Source organism: Hesperophylax consimilis, chromosome 23, assembly GCF_061612785.1.
Source record: "Hesperophylax consimilis isolate HC1 chromosome 23, BYU_Hcon_1.0, whole genome shotgun sequence".
NCBI classification, from domain to species: domain Eukaryota; kingdom Metazoa; phylum Arthropoda; class Insecta; order Trichoptera; family Limnephilidae; genus Hesperophylax; species Hesperophylax consimilis.
Window position 1 is genome coordinate 25,954,349 of NC_142858.1, and position 19,121 is coordinate 25,973,469.

The 19,121-nt window shown below is 35.0% G+C and overlaps 1 protein-coding gene across 1 annotated transcript in view; it reads left to right on the forward strand.

Annotated features, from left to right (window-relative positions):
• Positions 1–16,279: 16,279 nt before the first annotated feature.
• The window catches only part of LOC149412494 (uncharacterized), a 32,348-nt gene continuing 29,506 nt past the window's right edge, over positions 16,280–19,121 (forward strand). Inside the window, exon 1 of the mRNA XM_089645717.1 lies at positions 16,280–16,373. Coding sequence (XP_089501843.1) covers positions 16,280–16,373 — 94 coding nt within the window. The remainder of the gene's footprint in view (positions 16,374–19,121) is intronic.

The window sequence follows — 19,121 nt, forward strand, 5'->3', positions numbered from 1 at the left end:
TAGATTTCCTAACAAATTATCAGTAAAACACAAATGTGTGCGTGTCGAAACACGTGTTTATAAAAACTAATATTTTCGTATTTCCTCATTATATCATAAAACAGAATAAGCGTAGCTGCATGAACACGTTTTCCGATATATTACGAATCAACTAATAGTTTGTTATGAAATGGAATGCTATCACGTTTTTAATAGGATTTTAAAAAACAGCCATACTCATTTTTATCAGAATTTAGCAGATGTGAAACATAAGAATTGATTTTTAGTGAAGGAAGTGAAAACGAAAATAAAGGCAAGAAAATAAATTACCAATTAAAAATTCATCATCATTTAGAAATATACCGCAAGGAGTTTTTGTCACGAGGTTGACAGGAAAGAGCGTCGCCCGTCTTGCCACGCTTGCTACGCAGGAGTCGGTTTTACCACACAAGGTCTGCCAAGATGTTAAAAAAAGGTATGATTCAAAAATAATTTCATCATACCTGATCGTTTCATTATTAATTAATGAATGTACAATTTGTAATCGTCGCAAATGTAAACCACACCCAGTAATTAATTAATTAACATGAATACTGATTAGGCCGACAGGCGAGCCATCAGCGACCAGCGTGGTTCTGTAAATAAATAGTTACTGTACAAAAGGAGCAAGGTCCTTTGGGAAAAAAAATATGTTCATTACCTTGTCACCACACACACCCTTCAACCCTCGGAGACCTATTTTGTTATGAACAATTTATTGTTACCACTTCCATTAGGTACTAAATCGTCAGTGAGCATTTGAAAATGGGACTCCGCCTCCAATTTCACCTCTGTTTTCGGTAACGAATGAATGCAAATTTTGGAAGAAGAAATTATCCCACTTCCCGACACCCGATCGAGTTTAAGCTCGGCAGATGGTCTTGTTGTCAATAATAATGCATTCTGTCGGTCACAATCATGTATACCCACGTGGACATTACGCATTTCTCTGAAATCGGATGGCATTAGAGTCACGTGGGGTAACTGTGCGCAATTTTTGCAGTGGGATTTTTGTATTAAAAAGCTTTAGGTATTTTTCTCATTTTTTTTGTTTATTAATATGATCGATTATTAAGGCATCACAAACAACTATAAAAACCTCATATGGTTCATAAATCAAACAGTTATATAAAAAAGTTTACATGCATGTCGATTGCGTACACTTACCCCGTGTGCGGGGTAAGTATACGCATACCGTAGGGTAAGTGTTCGCACCGCAAAGAGTTAGCCCCCATTGCAATTATCAAACTTAAATTGCCCCTTATCGTAGTGTGTGCAGTTCTCATGCCACCATGCTTTACACACAATACATTCTATCCAATCTTCTGTTGGTGGATCTAGATATTTCTCCTTGCATTGTGGGCAAAAATAGTCCTTAGAAGCCTGTTTTTGTGCGCTCTTTATTTATTTATTTATTGGATGATTTGTATAGCGCCGCTTTTGGGAGATATCACCTCAGGGGCGCTTAAACAGTTATGATCGCTGGAATCTCCCGCCTTACGCTTTGTGGTGATTCTTTGTGGTGTCACTTTCTTGAAAAGAGGTGGTCGTCCGATTTCCATGGTTTTAAATATTGGTTTTCGGACGATTTTTGCATCTGCATCTGTCTGTTTCTGCTGAAGTTTCTTTTTATAGGGACTTGAGATAATTATTTCAGACTTGCATGCATTTTTCAGTTTGCGTATAACCGCCGAACTTGAACAACGTTAAACCCAATAGCTCTCGCAATACTTGTGGGAGTAGTCTGTCTTAAAGATAAAACAGGGTTACGTTTTAGAAATCCATACACCCAATCCTTGCCAGCCGTTTTTGTAATGTTGTCAAATCAGTTCTCGATCTTGTTGATTTCAGCATACTCGTAAACAATTTTTCTCATTATATGCATAGTCAGGCCGTAGAACATTTCGTCAGTTTTTTTACAATAATCAACGATTTCGGCCTGAAAATAAATGAATAATTATAAGATCAATAGTTTCACAAAAAAATGATATCTGCACGATAAATTGAGTTTCTATTTATCTAAAAATCTACCTCTTTATCTGGTGTAAATGTCGGACGATATCTCCCCATTGAAGTTGTTAGTAATTTTAGTTTTAGGCGTTTAAGCAGAGTGGCTTCACTGATCCCAACAATATCTGCAGCAGTCCGCTGACTCTTCCCCTATTTCATAAGCCTTTTTGCAGTTTTTTTTTGCTCTTGAGTGCAAACTGACCTCTTCGGGTGCTTTCTCACGTATTCACGTGGCATATTTCACTGTAAAAAAATAACGAGAGTTGAAATATTATGCTATAAAATCAATTTTATCTATCGGGGTAAGTGTTCGCACTCTTTCAACTGCGAATTTTTACCCCAGCACACTTACCCCATCACACCAAAATTCAATAAACTTTAAAAATCAGATTAGTGGTTATCTTTATTAGAATTATCACTTTGCACCCGTCTAACTTACAATATTTCACTAAAAATTATCATAGACCACGTCGCTCTGACACAGCTGGTTAGACAATAGCACACATCGGTAACAGAGATGAAAAATTTAAGAACAGCACGAAAAAAAGTAATTTACCTACCAGTTTTTATTGACAAATCAGCATCCACTGTACACATGTCCTGCTTCGGCGCGATCCAGAAGGCTACTGAATTAAGGAACGCGCGGGCGCTTAACAGGCACAATCTTGTCGGAAACATCACTGCGAACACTTACACTCCGCGTACGGTTACCCCACGTGACTCTACATCAGTTATTATCGGTAATAACCGATTGGCATTTGGCTAGGTCGGTGGATTTAATGACTCCAGTTCCTGGGAAAGAAGGTTCAATCGTCAATATATTTAAGTTTAAAAAAATATTGAATTAGGTTATACAAAAATATTTCTCCTTCTTTGAGTTGCTATTTCTATTTTCTTTAGAATTGATTTAGGCCATCTAAATATGTGGCCTTATTATTTTTATCACGGTGTTGTCTGTCCGCGGAGGCAAAGTATCACAGTAATTAGTAAATAATTTAATAAATTAAGTACAATACACAGACTAATGTCACATATATTTAAGGTTTTGAATTGAGCGTTAAATGTAAAATCAATGTTCATTAAATTAATTAAATATTCATCCATTTCATAACGCTAGTCGAGGATTCTCTCAGTGCGATGAAGGTTACTATTACGTTATAAATCAATAAATGTATTAATATGTTTAAAACGGATAATACGGTACTTCAATCTAAAGCATCTATTAGAAATACGGGGAAACATAAACATCACGAATTTAAACGTCTTACAAATAATATAGAATAACTCAAATACCCACACCAAAAATATGCTTAGAAACAAACATATTGAAAATCGGAAACACGGAGATGAGTATTGCTAATCTATTAAAAATGTCTTAAAATTATTAGTAATCCGGATATAAATGGCATTGCGGGCCCTTAACGAATGAATTAATAGGTGTCCTGATAAACTTTTAGTAAAATACCAATATGTCGGAACAAGTTTTCATAAAAGCAAGTAAAGAAAGTGAAATGTGAATATTTATTTTAACTTGATGAAAAAAAAATTGACAGTAAGCACGATTACTTGCAACTACAAATAATCGATATAACTTGTTTTATTACATCACTCCATGTCGATGATCACTGATGGATATCCATGTTTACACATAAACACAGAAAGGGACTTAATGATCGAATGAATGAAAATGAACTGAACTCCGATCCGTTCGAACGTATTAAGGTTAAGGTTTGCATTGACAGTTATGAATATTAATTAACTAGCTGAACTCCGCCACGCGTTGCTGTTGCTCAGTCCATATGTGTAGATAGAAAAATAATAGCTTGTGTTGCTTTTTAGTCCAACGTTTCAATTTTTAAGTTTTTTTTCAAGAAAGCTTGTTTATCAACAGATTAAGCTGTTTAAAAAAATAAAACGTTTATACATCTCACAGGTGACATGTTTATAATATAGTTATATAAAAACACACGCAAATTCGAATGCAACATGTGTCAAAATTTAAAAGCAATCGGTAAAGAATTTTTGGAGATTTAAGATTTTGAACAAACGAACATTTACATTTTTATTTATATATAGATAGATTGATTAACTAGCTCTACCCCGTAACGCGTTCTGTGGCTCAGTCCGTCTGTGCAGATATTTATATATAGATAGATTGATTAACTAGCTCTACCCCGTAACGCGTTCTGTGGCTCAGTCCGTCTGTGCAGATATTTATATATAGATAGATTGATTAACTAGCTCTACCCCGTAACGCGTTCTGTGGCTCAGTCCGTCTGTGCAGATATTTATATATAGATAGATTGATTAACTAGCTCTACCCCGTAACGCGTTCTGTGGCTCAGTCCGTCTGTGCAGATATTTATATATAGATAGATTGATTAACTAGCTCTACCCCGTAACGCGTTCTGTGGCTCAGTCCGTCTGTGCAGATATTTATATATAGATAGATTGGTTAACTAGCTCTACCCCGTAACGCGTTCTGTGGCTCAGTCCGTCTGTGCAGATATTTATATATAGATAGATTGATTAACTAGCTCTACCCCGTAACGCGTTCTGTGGCTCAGTCCGTCTGTGCAGATAAAAAAATTGAATAAACACAGATAAAGAAATTGCAAATAATTCAAAATAGAGGTATGTGAGCAGTATTGAATTGTAGTAGGTAGGATAATTATTATGCAGAAAAAAACTAGGAATGTTAAGTGTTAGATAGCGAATAATTTACAATATCCTAATATTTATATTTAAGTTTAAAAATAAGATGCTCCCAAAATACATGTTTAAGAATGTTTATTTTAATTTCGGAATACATGGCTACCCCACGAGAAACTGTGGAGATTTTAAACTTCCAAAACAAATTTGTTGGGAACCCAAAATAATCTCTATTTTAAAGGATTTAAGATGTTTAATGAATTACCGACAGATGTTAAATAAGCTAAAAGCTTTGTTGCTTTTCGTGGATTATGCCTAAATACTAATATTTGTCCTTAATGTGATATAAATAAGTTAAAAAGGTTTATACTAAATATAAAAATGTTATTTTATAATTAAATAAAAAACATACAAAAATATAAAATAATAGGGTAACAATATAACAATACGCCGCTATTTAAAAAAAGTGTTGGTCCAACAATGTTTAAATATAATGTAGGTATATAAAAACACACACGTATTCGAATGTAACGTTGTACTAAACTTTCAAAGCAATCGGTGAAGAAGTTTCAGACAATTAAGATTTTGAACAAACGAACGTTTAAATTTTTAATGAATTTATTTAAATATTTTCAAAATTATCTGCTGCTTTTTTATGGAACTAGCGCAGAGGTACTTAATTAGGGTCATAGCATCATAAGATCTACTATTATCTAGTAGTTCTGTGAACAGTTGGGCGTCCAAAAATGTGTGTGATTCTAGTTTTCTCTGATTAACCATCATATAAGAACCAATATTACGTATCAGCAATGTGAGATCATTTGATGCTCTTTAGACTTCATGAGAAATACTCACAATCCTGCAATAAATGTGATCTTACATCGATCTTCAAAAAGGATATCATGAAGAAAAATTTATTTCAACTCTTACTTATTTATTAACTACATAATTCAATGAGATAAATATATGTGCATACAAATAATTCTTATCTCACATTTATGTTAGGTATATATTATAAAATTATAAAACATTTTCCCACATCACAGTACATTATTATTTTGTTCCCCAGAGTGGAAAATACTCTCAGTAACGCCTTGGTGTAAGACTACACTGAAAGAAATGTTTAGGTACGATTTACCAAATTTTCAGTAATTATCTACTAAACAGTTTAGTTGCTGTGGTGACTGCCGAACTTTTAGCTACTGTTTGCTAAACAGCAGTTTATTTATGACAGCTTAACGATTCAGATATTCTAGCTAAACTAATCGGTTGAGACAGCTTTCTGTGTTTAGTTGTGTTACCTAAACTGTATTTATGACAGCTTAACGATTCAGATATTCTAGCTAAGCTAATCGGTTGAGACAGCTCTCTAACTTTCTGTGTTTAGTTGTGTTACCTAAACTGTATTTATGACAGCTTAACGATTCAGGTATTCTAGCTAAACTAATCGGTTGAGACAGCTTTGTGTTTAGTTGTGTTACCTAAACTAAAAATTATATACCTAAACCATTTTTTAGTGTTCGGTTAGAAAAACTTAACTGTTTAGATGTAGTAACCTTATTATTTAGTTAATATTACAAAATGGTTAGGTTGATTAACTAAACTTCGGTTGGAATAGCCCTACCGATATAGGTGTTTTAGCTCTATACTTCTGGCTTTAGGTACTGTAGCTTAGCTTTTTGGTTAGATTATCTATATTAAATAGGAAGTGCAGCTTTGCAGTTTAGCTGAAAACAATACAGGGTGTAAATGTAACCACCATCAACTCGAAGGATTATACCCATAATTCAGAATCATGGGTTAAATACTTTGAGTTGCGGGTAGTTTATTACAACCCTTTTGAGAGATGAAACCTAAATAAATAAATATTATGTTTTGTAAGACTAGAAAGTACTTATTAAAAACCTCATTCATATAAAAGTTATTTTGTTAAGAATCGTCTCTCAAAATATTGTTTCCAGCTACCAGCAAAGCCTCAAAAAACAAAACACGTTTGATCATACACACATTTATATTAACATTTTTTATTATAATTTTTTTTTAAATATAGTAAAAGATGTTTGTGTCCTGATTTGGAAAATTCTTTTCGGCGCTGCCTGTATGTGTCTAGTAATTTACCTTTAGCAGCAATTTTTTGGGTAGGCCCAAAACACACATATGGGGTGAAATATACAGCTGCGCTTTCTTTATTAAAGACTTTTTTTTTTTTTTTTTTTTTTTTTATTTGTATAAAGATTACATACAATATTATTTATACCCGCTAAGCTACTGCAAGTAGCTTGTCAGCAGGAGATTAGTTGCACCTATAATAATAGTATAGTACATAAAATTAAAATAATCATCAACGCTTTAGCGTAGTAATACATACATTTCTACAAAAAAACCAAAAAAAATATAAATAAAAATTGTGTAATACCTTAAATTTGAAAATACAGAAACAGTGTTGTGGGGAAAAAAAACAGTCTTAATACATGAGGTTACTCCTTAGTAGCCATGATTTTAATATTAAAGAGAATTTACTAATGGAGTAATTTTCTTTTAATTCATATGGCAATTTGTTAAAAATTAAAGGTATTGTGTATTCAAGAGTTCTTTGACCATATTTGTTTTGAAACACAGGTACTTTCATTCCTTTATTTTGTATGAAACGTGTATTGTGTACATGATCCACCATTGTTTTATACGGACTGTCAGATATATGCTGTAATACAATTTTTTGCCACATAAGGGCACGAATCGGTAATACATTTATTGATTTATACATAATACTAATGTCTCTCCTCTGGTTATAAACGGTTTTGCTTACTAACAACTTTACCATGGCATTTTGAATCATTTGTACATGTTTTATGTTGGTTTTGCACGATTGACCCCATGAAGTTATCCCATATCTTACGGTAGATTCTGCAAGAGACAGATAAATCAATTTCATAGTTTTTAAAGGCACAAAATATTTTATTTTATACAGTCTTCCTACAATAGACCGAAGGCGCTTACACAGTTTTGAAATGTGTACATCCCACTTCATGTTACAATCTACTGTAACTCCTAGATAGACATAGTGGTTAACCAGTTCGATATTTGTACACGCACAGGGCTGTGTGATATTGTTGTGAATGCAGTCAAAAGAGTGAGATATGATTAGAGGTGCCTCGCCATACTTGGCATGTGGTGATCTTATATGCATCAGTTTTGTTTTTTTAGAATTAATTAGTAAACCATAATCATGTGACCACCTTAATAAAGAAATAAAGTCTTGCTGCAACAATTTCATTGCAATAGATAAATTTTCATGGGATATGACAAGTGCAGTATCATCAGCGTATACATAATATTTAACAAACGAAAAAATTTTTGTCATAAGAGATACAAAGATAATATAAAATGTTGGTCCCAAAATTGACCCCTGTGGAACTCCAGTTTTGACATTTTTTATTTCACTAAATTTATCTGATATTTTTACCTTGATTTGGCGGTTGGTTAAAAAGTTTTTGAATAGTTTGAGTGTATTTCCTCTTACCCCTATTGCCTCCAAAATATTTAACAATTTCGTCGTATCTATAGTATCAAATGCCTTAGAATTGTCTATGAACAGTACCAAAACATGTCTTTTGTTATTCAATTCATTATTTATAAAATTAGAAAAATCCTGTAGTAACATTTCGGTACTTTTTTTTTTTTGGAAACCATATTGATTGGGATCTATTATAGAAAAGAAGTCCAAGTATTTAGTTAGTTTTAAAGATAAGTATTTTTCGAGAATCTTTTCTATAGCTGGTAGTATACTAATCGGTCTATAGTTTCCTATATCGGTATGTTTTCCACTTTTGTAAATAGGTCTGACAATACTACACTTCAGCTCATCCGGTATTACAGCCTGAGTTAAAATTATGTTAATTAGATGTGTTAATATAGGGCCTAGGATATCTATGTGTCTTTTTATGTCAAACATTCGTATGTTGTCTATGCCAGGAGACTTTGAATTTTTGAGGAGCTTCACTATGCTCACTATGTCTGCGAGTGACGCTCGTGGTATATATAAGCTATGTTGCAATTCTAGCGGGACGATATTTGATGCCCTAAAATCACATTTGTGTACCATTGAAGAAATGCTGTCTGAAAAATAGTTTACAAATTGGTTTGTCACAATTTCCACGGATTGATCTTTTAGCATATATCTAGATATAACATCATCACAGTTACTCTTTGTGTTACGTCCTAGAATTTTATTTATTTCATCCCAGGTTTTTTTGCTGTCTGTAAAATGATGCTTAAATCTATCATTATAAAATGCCGTTTTATTTTTGATTATTAATTTGGTGACATAATTACGAAATGATTTATATTGTTTTTCATAAATTGTATTTGTTGGTGAATTTTTCCATCGTTTAAATAAAAAATCTTTTTTTTTAATATGTGATAAAATATCTTCGGTCATCCATTCTTTTATTATCCAAGGTCGAGCTTTAGGTTTGACATCTATAATTAATCTACTATTTTCATACAATTCGTTAAAATTGGATTTTATTTGATTATATAAATTAGTGCAATCGTTTGTCTGTAGTAAAGCACTCCAGTTATAATTTCTAATAGAGCAATCTATACGTTTTTGGGATAAAATTGAGACCTGCCGTACTTCATTTACAATACGTTTATTCATTTTATAATATGGAATGCTCACACCTGTTGTAAAGTGATCAGCAATAATGAAGTCACATACACAAGCACGTAGCATGTCCGTGTCTTTGTGCTTATTAATATACCTAACAAATATATGATCCAGGCACGTACGTGTCACTTTACCTTTAGCTATGGCTTCCCTCGTAACGTCACTGATACATTTAGTAAAATAATTATTTGAAAGAGTGTTTTCATAGTTGATCGTTATAGCGTCAATATAATTTAGCAAATCAATATTTATATCACCAAATATTAACATATTTTCATTACGGTTCGAATGTTTGGTTAGTAATGAAGAAAGCTCATTTATAAAAGATTGTTTACTAAGATTTGGTGGTCTATAAATAGCAAGAACATTAAGTGTTGTATTATTAGGTAATGTTATTAGGCATGAGATATTTTCGAAAAACATTGTTTCATATGTATTTTGTGTAAAAATTAAAGTATCCCGGATATATAAGCTTATACCCCCTCCCGATTTGGATGTGCGACAGTAACTGATGCCATTATAACCTGGAATTTCGAAAAGACAAGTTTGTTCACTTTTTATAGATGTTTCACATAACATTAATAAATCTATATTTTTCCAACAATTTTGGAGGTTAGCATGTAAAACATCCCAATATTTAGAGATTGATCGTATATTAACTTGCACACATATAAAACTTCCCACTTCACTGTTTTTTTCTACCATTTCTTCCGTCCATTGGTCTAACCTATTAGTTCTCTTAAAGTCAACATCATAGTCTTCATCTATGTAGTTAGACGCCATAGCTGATCGTGGAGAAATCCCTCGAAAGCGCTGCTAGGTATGCTGGGCAGTTCTCCCTGTCTCCGGTAGGATGAGTGGCGGGCTTTCCAAATCTGATGCAGGTGGCGCAAACTGCCTTCGCAGCAGTATTTGGGCAACTTTCGCGGGAGTGACCATCCTGGCCACAGTGACCACATCTTGTTTGATCTTTACAGAACTTGAAAGAGTGACCGATCATTTGGCACTTGGAACATACTGTGAGGCCAATAAAATCACGTACGCGGCACACTGTCCAGTCCACAAAGACCTTTCCCTGTTCCACTAGGATGTGTCGCAGGTTAGCAGGCACCTCGTAGACCCGGTGGCAAGTTGATCCTGTGCGAGCACCAGCTAGGTGACTGAGCCTGCAGCTCGCTATGGTGCTCCCAACGTCAGTTATCCCAGAGATGCCGGTAAGAGCGCTCTGCAGGAAATCATCATCAGTCAGCTCCCGGGGAACATTAAAAAATATGACTCTCGGTAGTCTTTTGGTCGGCAGTCGGGCACTCAGGGTTGAAGAATTGACAAGAGCTGGGGCATTTAAAATTTTTTTACAGTCTTCTTTTGTCGCCGTCTGGAGTAACACACCATTATTTTTTATTTTCCGGATCCCCGTCACGCGTACACCTAAATCTGATGGTCGGAAAGTGTCCTTCATAAGCTGCTTTGTTTGTTCACTATCTTTGGCCTTTAATTTGGGAAAAATGCACACCGAAGGCTTTGGGCTTCCCACTTGAATCCTCGTGCGTGTGATTGGGGGATTGGATGCTTTTTCAGGACGATTCCGAACAGCGTCCGCAAAACTATTTCGGGCAATGTCTGCAAATGAAAGGCTGGCTTCCGTTGCCATAGCGACTCTATGCATGACAGGACCAAGGTCAGACTCCAGCTGAAGGATTTTTTCTTGTAGGTGCTTATTTTCTACTCGTTCGCTCCTTGTTTCTTCTCTCGCGATGTGAAGCTGTGCAGTAACTGTTGCCATATCAGCGCGCATAGCCTCGCGCTCCAGAAGCAATTGGGATACGGCTCGGAGAACTTCGGATACGCTTCTTGAAACTCGAAGTTGCTGGTCCTTTGATACCTTTGAGCTTTTTTCTGCCAGGACGTCTTGTAGTGCCATCAGATGAGATTGGGCGTCATTTAGGACTTCTACTCCAGAGGCACTGGGAGACACGTCAGGCTCATCTGAGCATCGGGATCCCTCATCATCCGAGTCAGAATCTTCATAATGAGGGTCAACTGTGATGATCTCTGGATCTGTTTTTTTGGCATTAGGGGAAAGCGTAATGTCCAGTACTCTTTTTTTCTTACGATGACCGTATTCATCGCGAGAAGGTTTTTTCGCATCAGAGGACATTATAGAAATTATAAATTTATTTTGGGGAAACAAATGCTACAATAATCCGTATTCGCTTTTGTTGTGATATAAATGTCTTGTGATTGGTTAACTGAAATAACACTAGCCAATGGATGATTTTGGTCTTAAATGATAGGCATCTATGAATTCTTGCAATTTGTGAAAGAATTACCCGTCTATTATGAATATCTATGGAGATATATTAAAGACAAGATCAGTCTGCACAATTTTGCACAATTTCTGCGCAAAGCTCCAAGTTGTCTATGGTCACTGAATTTTGACAGGTAGCAATTTTTATGAGTTTTTTAACGTTATTAAGTACACAAGAGATTAAACAATGGTAAGGCATTAAAAAAGGGGGATAAAAACCACCCCTATGAGTGTTATTTCACTAATTGAAAGCACGTAAAATATGAAAATTTCACTTTCCGTAAATGTTGGTTTGGAATGAACTTAAAAACTAAAATGAGTCTTTTCTCAGTAAAAAGGAGGAATCTCACCTTGCGAATACTTGTACACGTCACGGGGACGGTCCGAAGTAGATTAGCGCGGTTATTTTGTTATTTTAAGTAGTTTTATATTTAATAGGGAGTAAATGATTGCGGAACAAAATTGATAGATGTTTAGTTGTCCATAGACGTACGTCCTTTGTCCATAGACGTACGTACTTGAAAATGAAATGTGATTTGTGAAGCAAATTCATAAAATCTCTTGCTTGTAATGGATCTATCTGGATTACCCTGCAATTCCTTACTTATAATAGCACTGCACAGTCTGGCAGAATTGTCCAACAGACCCTTTGACTCAAACTGCATTAAAAGTGCTTGCCCTTCATTGATTGATAGGAGATGATTGCGTAAGTCCTGGAAAACAAAATTAAATTGCATATTGATTACATAACTAATAACCACTTCTATAATCATCATAATATCAGTCACAGGATGGCTATTCTACGCTGCCACTACTAAAATACATATATCGGAATGTATAAAACAATTAACCTAAGTTACTTAGGTATCTGAAACTTACTAAAATTATTTAACTTTCATTCGAAATTTGCTCTTCAAAAGCTTCTTGCGTTATTCTTTGTGATTTGTTTTTATTTTCCAACAAGGAAATGTCATTTACAAGGAAGTCATCGTGTTGATAATATATGGGCGTTGTTTGTTTGGAAGTTGAAGGTATATCTTCAATCTGAAACAAAAAGCGGGTATGTACACAAAGGGGAAAGAAAGGGTGAAGGGGTCAAGCTTTGTTTTTATCCCTTTGGAATTGCTTGACCCCCCCCCGGCAGTCGATTTATTTATTAATTACAGGAATTATTATTTTAAATACTATTAATTTTGTATCAAAATCGCGTCCGGTACAACTATTTCCAAATGGTTAGCCAAAAAAGGCCTAGGTATACAATATGTCATCATTACTGCTTTTAAAAACTTACACTTATGACAGGTGGATTAATAACATCCTTGAGCGCATTAATGTGTGCTGTAGGCAGTGCCCGGTGCCCTACAGTCGGAATCAATTCTTTAATATCATCTTGAGATATTATCAGGAGTCTTTTCGAGTCTATGGCTTGAGTCTGAAATAAAGAAAAAAAACGACGTGAAAATACAAAAATTTTCAAAACAAGAAAATAAAAATTTATTTTTAAAAGGAATGAAAATTATTCATTAAAAAAAATGTATATTTATACAACAGCAGATACCGAACACCCTGTATCATGAATCAAGCGGAGATAAAATAGTTTTAATAATGAAATTATTTCATTTATATGAAAATTTCAAATGTAAACATTAACAATGGGTGGTCACCCTGTATTTAAAAAAACATATCCCTCCCCAAAAAAAAACAACAGAATTCAATGTTCAAAATGTTATGTCTGAATTAATAATTTGCAATACACATTTATTAAAATTAAATATAACCTGCTATGATTGACCATCCATCGGTACGATTTCAAAGCTAGTTTGGTTGGTTCTAGTTTCTGGCTAGGGTAAAACTGTAACTTAGAAAATACTACAGTTTCAAACAACATTCGTTCAATACAAAATAATACTGGCGAAAACAAACAAAGAAATAAAGGCGCCCTTGAGGTGATTTTGCACAAAAACGGCGCTATACAAGTGATCCAATTATTATTTTTTTTTTATATACCACTCTCTGTAACTTGTGTCATGACTCCTTACACAATCTTGGTTGTAATAAATACAAATCTTCTAAATCTATTGCGTAGGTACTTGAGTCATGGAATAATGAAGGTGCCAGTTTCTAAATCAAATAGAATAGATATTATCATAATATATAATATCATAGTTCCATGATCTAAATTCTAAATCAATAAAAAATGAAAAAAGAAAACTCACTTTTAAATGTTTCTATGTAAGCCTCCAGATTCCAAGAAATTAAATAATCCTCCACGGTTTTGTCTGCCATTATCACTAGGAACTAGGAACAGCGGTTAACATAAATTCAATTCAATTCAAAAATAAATTCGCAACGCGCGCAACGAACGTCAATTCACGTATGGTGCGAACTGTGTCGATCTGATAACTGCGTCGTAAATGAACACCTGCGTCGACCACTAGCGACGACAAAGAGATCTACCAAAGTTCGGGAGATTTAACTAAAGTTTTGTTGCACTTTGCCTAAGTTTGTGCAAAGCAACTAATTATTATGTAAAAATACCAAATTTAGATATTCCAACCTCAGTTTTGCTATATGAACAAAACATTTAACCAAACTAGATGTTTAGTTAAATTGAGCTAAATACTTTGGGAAGTAACACATAAACTTAAGTTACTAAAGTGAAATAGGTTTAGTAAATTACTTTAGCTTGATTAACCAAACCGATTATTTTGTTTAGGTAAGTATGCTTTTAGTTTGCTATTATTAAAGTTTAGTTGTAATAGCTCAAGCACATTTTACTAAACAACGACGGTATCTGCACATAAAGTATTTTAAGTAAAGTAGCTGAAGCTTAGGCGATGGTTACACAACTTCAATTAGCTTAACACTTTAGCTAACTCATTATTTTCAGTGTACCATTCAGAATTAAAACATTGCTTAAAATGGCTTTAGCCGTGTTTGGTGATCAGATCTGAATAGCCAGGTACGCCCCCATCTTCCTCTTTCCCATTCCCTCCCCTTCGCAGAACCTTCAGCATCACAACACACCCTAATTGGAAATACCACAGTTTCACTTGCTTCAGATGATTGGGAGCGATTGGGACTCTTGTGCGGTATTCACGTGAAAAAAAAACATATTTGAAGATTAAACAATTTTTTTATTATTTATTTTTGTACTCATTCGATTCTACGTTTTAAGGCTAACGGGAAAGAAATTGTGTTAATTGATTGTAAAAACATTAAAAAATATATTTTAGTAAGATCTTTTTAAAGCTGTAGTGAGATGCTCTTTATTTTTGCATATTTTCGAACACATGCTCGAAAAGGTAACGAAAAGTCTTCCTAAGCAAACAAGTATTTTATAAATTGAATTATGTTAATAGTAATTCTATTCAGAGGGTTGGTGAATAACCCTTCCAAAGCATATGTTGTGTTATTGAACCATAAAATTGATGACTTAATATATTAGTCTTAGGGTTCTAGAACGTGTACGGTTTGTAATGAAGTATGCGCGCATACAGAAATTGCATTTATCATGAAGACAAACGTGGGTAGGTACTAGATATAGTGATTAGGGCAGGTACGTCAAAAGTTTAACGATCCATGAACTCAACATCCCAAGACTTATTGACACACCAAACGGTTTAGAAAGTATCCGCTGACAAACTGTCAGCTAATAATATTGGCGTTGTCGATGTTGTCACGCAACATTTTAAATATAAATGTACAAAGCAAAAGTGAATATTTTAGTACTGGATATTATTCTTTTATCGTGTTTCACGCAAATATATTGTGCTGTTGCCATTGACTAATTACATCAATGGCTATAGCAGATAGAGCAGTGGGGACTGGTATTAATTACTTATACTTTATACAGGTGTGCTAATGCATAGAGCCCAGAGCTCCTCTTGCTCCACGACTCCAGTGAATGATTTTGGTTCAAGTTCCTCCTTGGTCACCCCCTTCTGCTGATCTCTTGCTGCTTTCCATTTTGTTTCTTTAAAAATTTTACAATTTTTGTATTTTTCACAAATACCTCACTAGGCTCAAGCCCGTATTGTTGTTGTCGTAACTGAATGAAGAGTTATAGATTTAGTGACCACGTATTTCAGGTTTGATGAAAAGTGGGTGTTTTCTTGAGTTTGTGAAGACAATTCTAAAACTAAGACACAAACAGGGTATATTTTTCCGTACGAAGCAACAGCTTTTCTTAGTAAATAACTGGCAAATAGTTCGTTTGAGGGGTCGGTAGGGTAGCATTTAAATACCTATAATGAAGCAGATGAAGTTTGAGAAGTACTGGCTAATTAGATCTGGTAAATTGGAGGACGCCCGCTATGTTAGTTATATAATTGGATTACATCTCATCCAATTATATAATTGGATGTTGCTTGAAAAAAATATTATTAATATAAAGAGCAAAACAAGTTATAGGAATTGTAAGAGAAATATTAAGATGAGATTATGACTTGACCATAGCAGCTAAGTTGCAATCGTTTGGCAGTCCTACCGAGAATAAACGAGTGATCCGACCAGCCGTAAGCGAGACTCGACGCCCGTGCCATTTAGCCAGCTTCCCGGTATGCCCTCGAAGAATGTATTGGGATTGAAGGGTAAAGAACCCGAAGACCGTAAGGACAAAAATGAGCATCGGATCACCAGAGGCAGTGCGAAGGGGCTCCGTTCCCCCGCAGTTGATCCTCAGGCCCGCTCATGGCGATGGAGGAGGCGCAGATGGTTTATGCAGCAGCAGCAACCACCTTGATGGGGTGAAGAACAATACAAAATTATAAGATGAGTAACTGAACTGTTCAGTTCCAGCTCCTTGTGATAAAGCAAGTCCAAGCACAGCAAAACTGAATTGATGTTTAACGAAAGTGCAATAGTGGGGAAAAAGAAAAATGGCAACTGGAGTTTGGCTATGCACACAGATCTGGTACAGATTAGATCTATAGACTATTTCAAGCAACCAAAGTTTCAATTTCGCATGGTGGTGTTTCACAAAGCGATTCTGATCCACTGTCTGGATGGCCATGTAAATTCCAAATTACCAATTAACACTTGTTCCAATAAAATAAAATATATTTGGCAACATTTGTACATGGTCTAAGTAAGATGAAATAAAAATAATGTCACAGTTTTCACAGTCCTCCTCGGTAGAGATTATTGTTCTGCCGTCAATAGTTTTTTTTAACGTTTTTTTACGTCTACCGCAGTAGTAGATTTGACGGTACTACTATGCTAAACAATTTTCAAATATTGATACCATTGTTTTTTTTTTGTTATTTTCCGCAATATGCTCGTAGGTAGGTTCCTGGTTTCTATGGTAGGGATGCAGCTATTAGTAGAAGTTATGCGTGCGCGCAATGATAATTCATATCTGAATGTAATGTGATGTGAAGAGGTCGCTGTCTCTCGAACAATGACGGCGTAATTATTATTCAACACAATGAACTTTATGCAACACACTTCCTGCTACCAAGTACCATGGCGGCACAGTACTTGCTTCCGCAACATTCTGATTCCAGCTTCCACTGTGATCTTTATTTATAATATGTTTAGCGTAATTTTAAAACTGCAATCACGTTAAAGATTTTACTATTTAATTAATCCAATTTTAGTAGGCGTGTAATGTGCATCACGTGAAACGTTCACATTCAAAATTAGGTCAGATAGCGGATAGTGCCTACTTATATTTTTTTTAGAACATAAAGAAAATATATTTTTACATTCTTCGTAAATCAATGCAATTTTCTCCCATTTCCCCAATCAATACTGACAATCATATTCTCCCCCTCCCAAAGATACCAAAAATGGGATCGTCGCTTCCATCTTTTCGAGCGCCTAGGGGTTAATATCAAGTCTTGCGAAGCAAGCGTGGTAAGTCGGGACGACGCTCTTGCACGGAGCGACGATTCATTCGGTTAGCCTCGTGACTCGTCGGCTCTTTCCGCCCAGCCGCCAAAACTCTGTGCGGTATATTTGCACCTATTCTCACCAATATTGGCATTAGATCTATTCAAAATGATGTTTAATTTTTAATAATAATAAAATAATTGTTTTATTATCAAAATATATTCTTCAATAAAAATCATTTTCGATGTTTGATCTGTATGGCGTTCTGTGGCGACTATTTTTTACACTATTACAAATGCGCCATATTAACATTATTAGAGCATGCTGAGGAATGAACTTTTTGATTTTTTTGGTAAATACCAAATTGTGTAAATATGAAGCAGTCAAAATTTTGATATTTGCGGCCGATCGAAATGCTTTTGGTATCATCGGAGTTACTACAGCACTGCCATTCGAGGTATGAACCTTTAAGAGGAATCCCGGTAATTCAGAAACTTATTTAATAGGTATTTAGCCCAATTATTGCTATTCCGCTCTCTGCTACGGTCAGTCATCGTGCTGTAGATGTGTGAGTATGCGAAGCTCTTATGCGCGTTGGTGGCGCACTCCGCCGAGAAATCCCGCCAAATAATTATTCCTTTGCCAATTCGCTTTGTGGTATCATATTATTACATCGATGTTTGCCGGCCGGCCGCGGCGGCTAGTCGCAAGTCACAAGTCGCTACAGGACTATCTGCATGTGTGTGCAAGAATAACAATCAATTTCTTGTGACGGGACGTTCCATCCTTAGCCACCTAAATAAGCTATTATATACATATTGTCTTTGCACGCACAAAATATCACGCAAGAAATAAAAGCGGAGATACATGAGCCTCAGATGACATTTTTTAATAATTGTTCAAAATCTATTCTGCCTAATCTAAAAACCAGTTTTAGACTGAAGGAACTAAATAGGTACATTTTCGTTATAAAATAGGAGGCCAAGGTACATTATTTCATAATTTATTGTAGGTATTGCTCTTACTTACTTGACCGGTCAGTGGCTGAGTGGGCATCGCGTTTGGGTCTCACCCGGGCGTCCCATGTTCGATTCCTCGGCTGGCTAAGTTCTCCATCACAACACAAGCAATATCTTCCGCTTAGTGTGGTGGTAGTAGGAGTTTTTCAAATGTTAGGTTATTCGTAACCCGGGAATGTTTGTCTTTCTTTTAAAAATTAAAAAAAATCTTACTACCCATATAGGTACACCTACTAAAATATGTAGGTGCGTACATTTGAACTGCCTCCGTGGTTGAAGGGTAAGGCTCTTGGCTACGAATCCGCAGGTCGCGGCGTGTGCGAGTAAATTTTATTAAATTAATTTGTGTCGTTTTGCTAAATTAATCAATTAAAAATAATATAAAATACTTGTTTGGACAGATAGTTATCTTTTTTGTTTATCAAAACTTAACTAAACAATTCAATTTGTTTGAGACAGGGAAAAGTATTAAAATAAAATATTTATTTTTTATTTTAGTAAAATTCCTGAAATCAACAGGTTTTAATTTCCTTGCGATGTTTATTTGGCCAAAATGACCAATTGTTACCACATAAACATCGCAAGTGACCAATTTTCGATATAATATTGC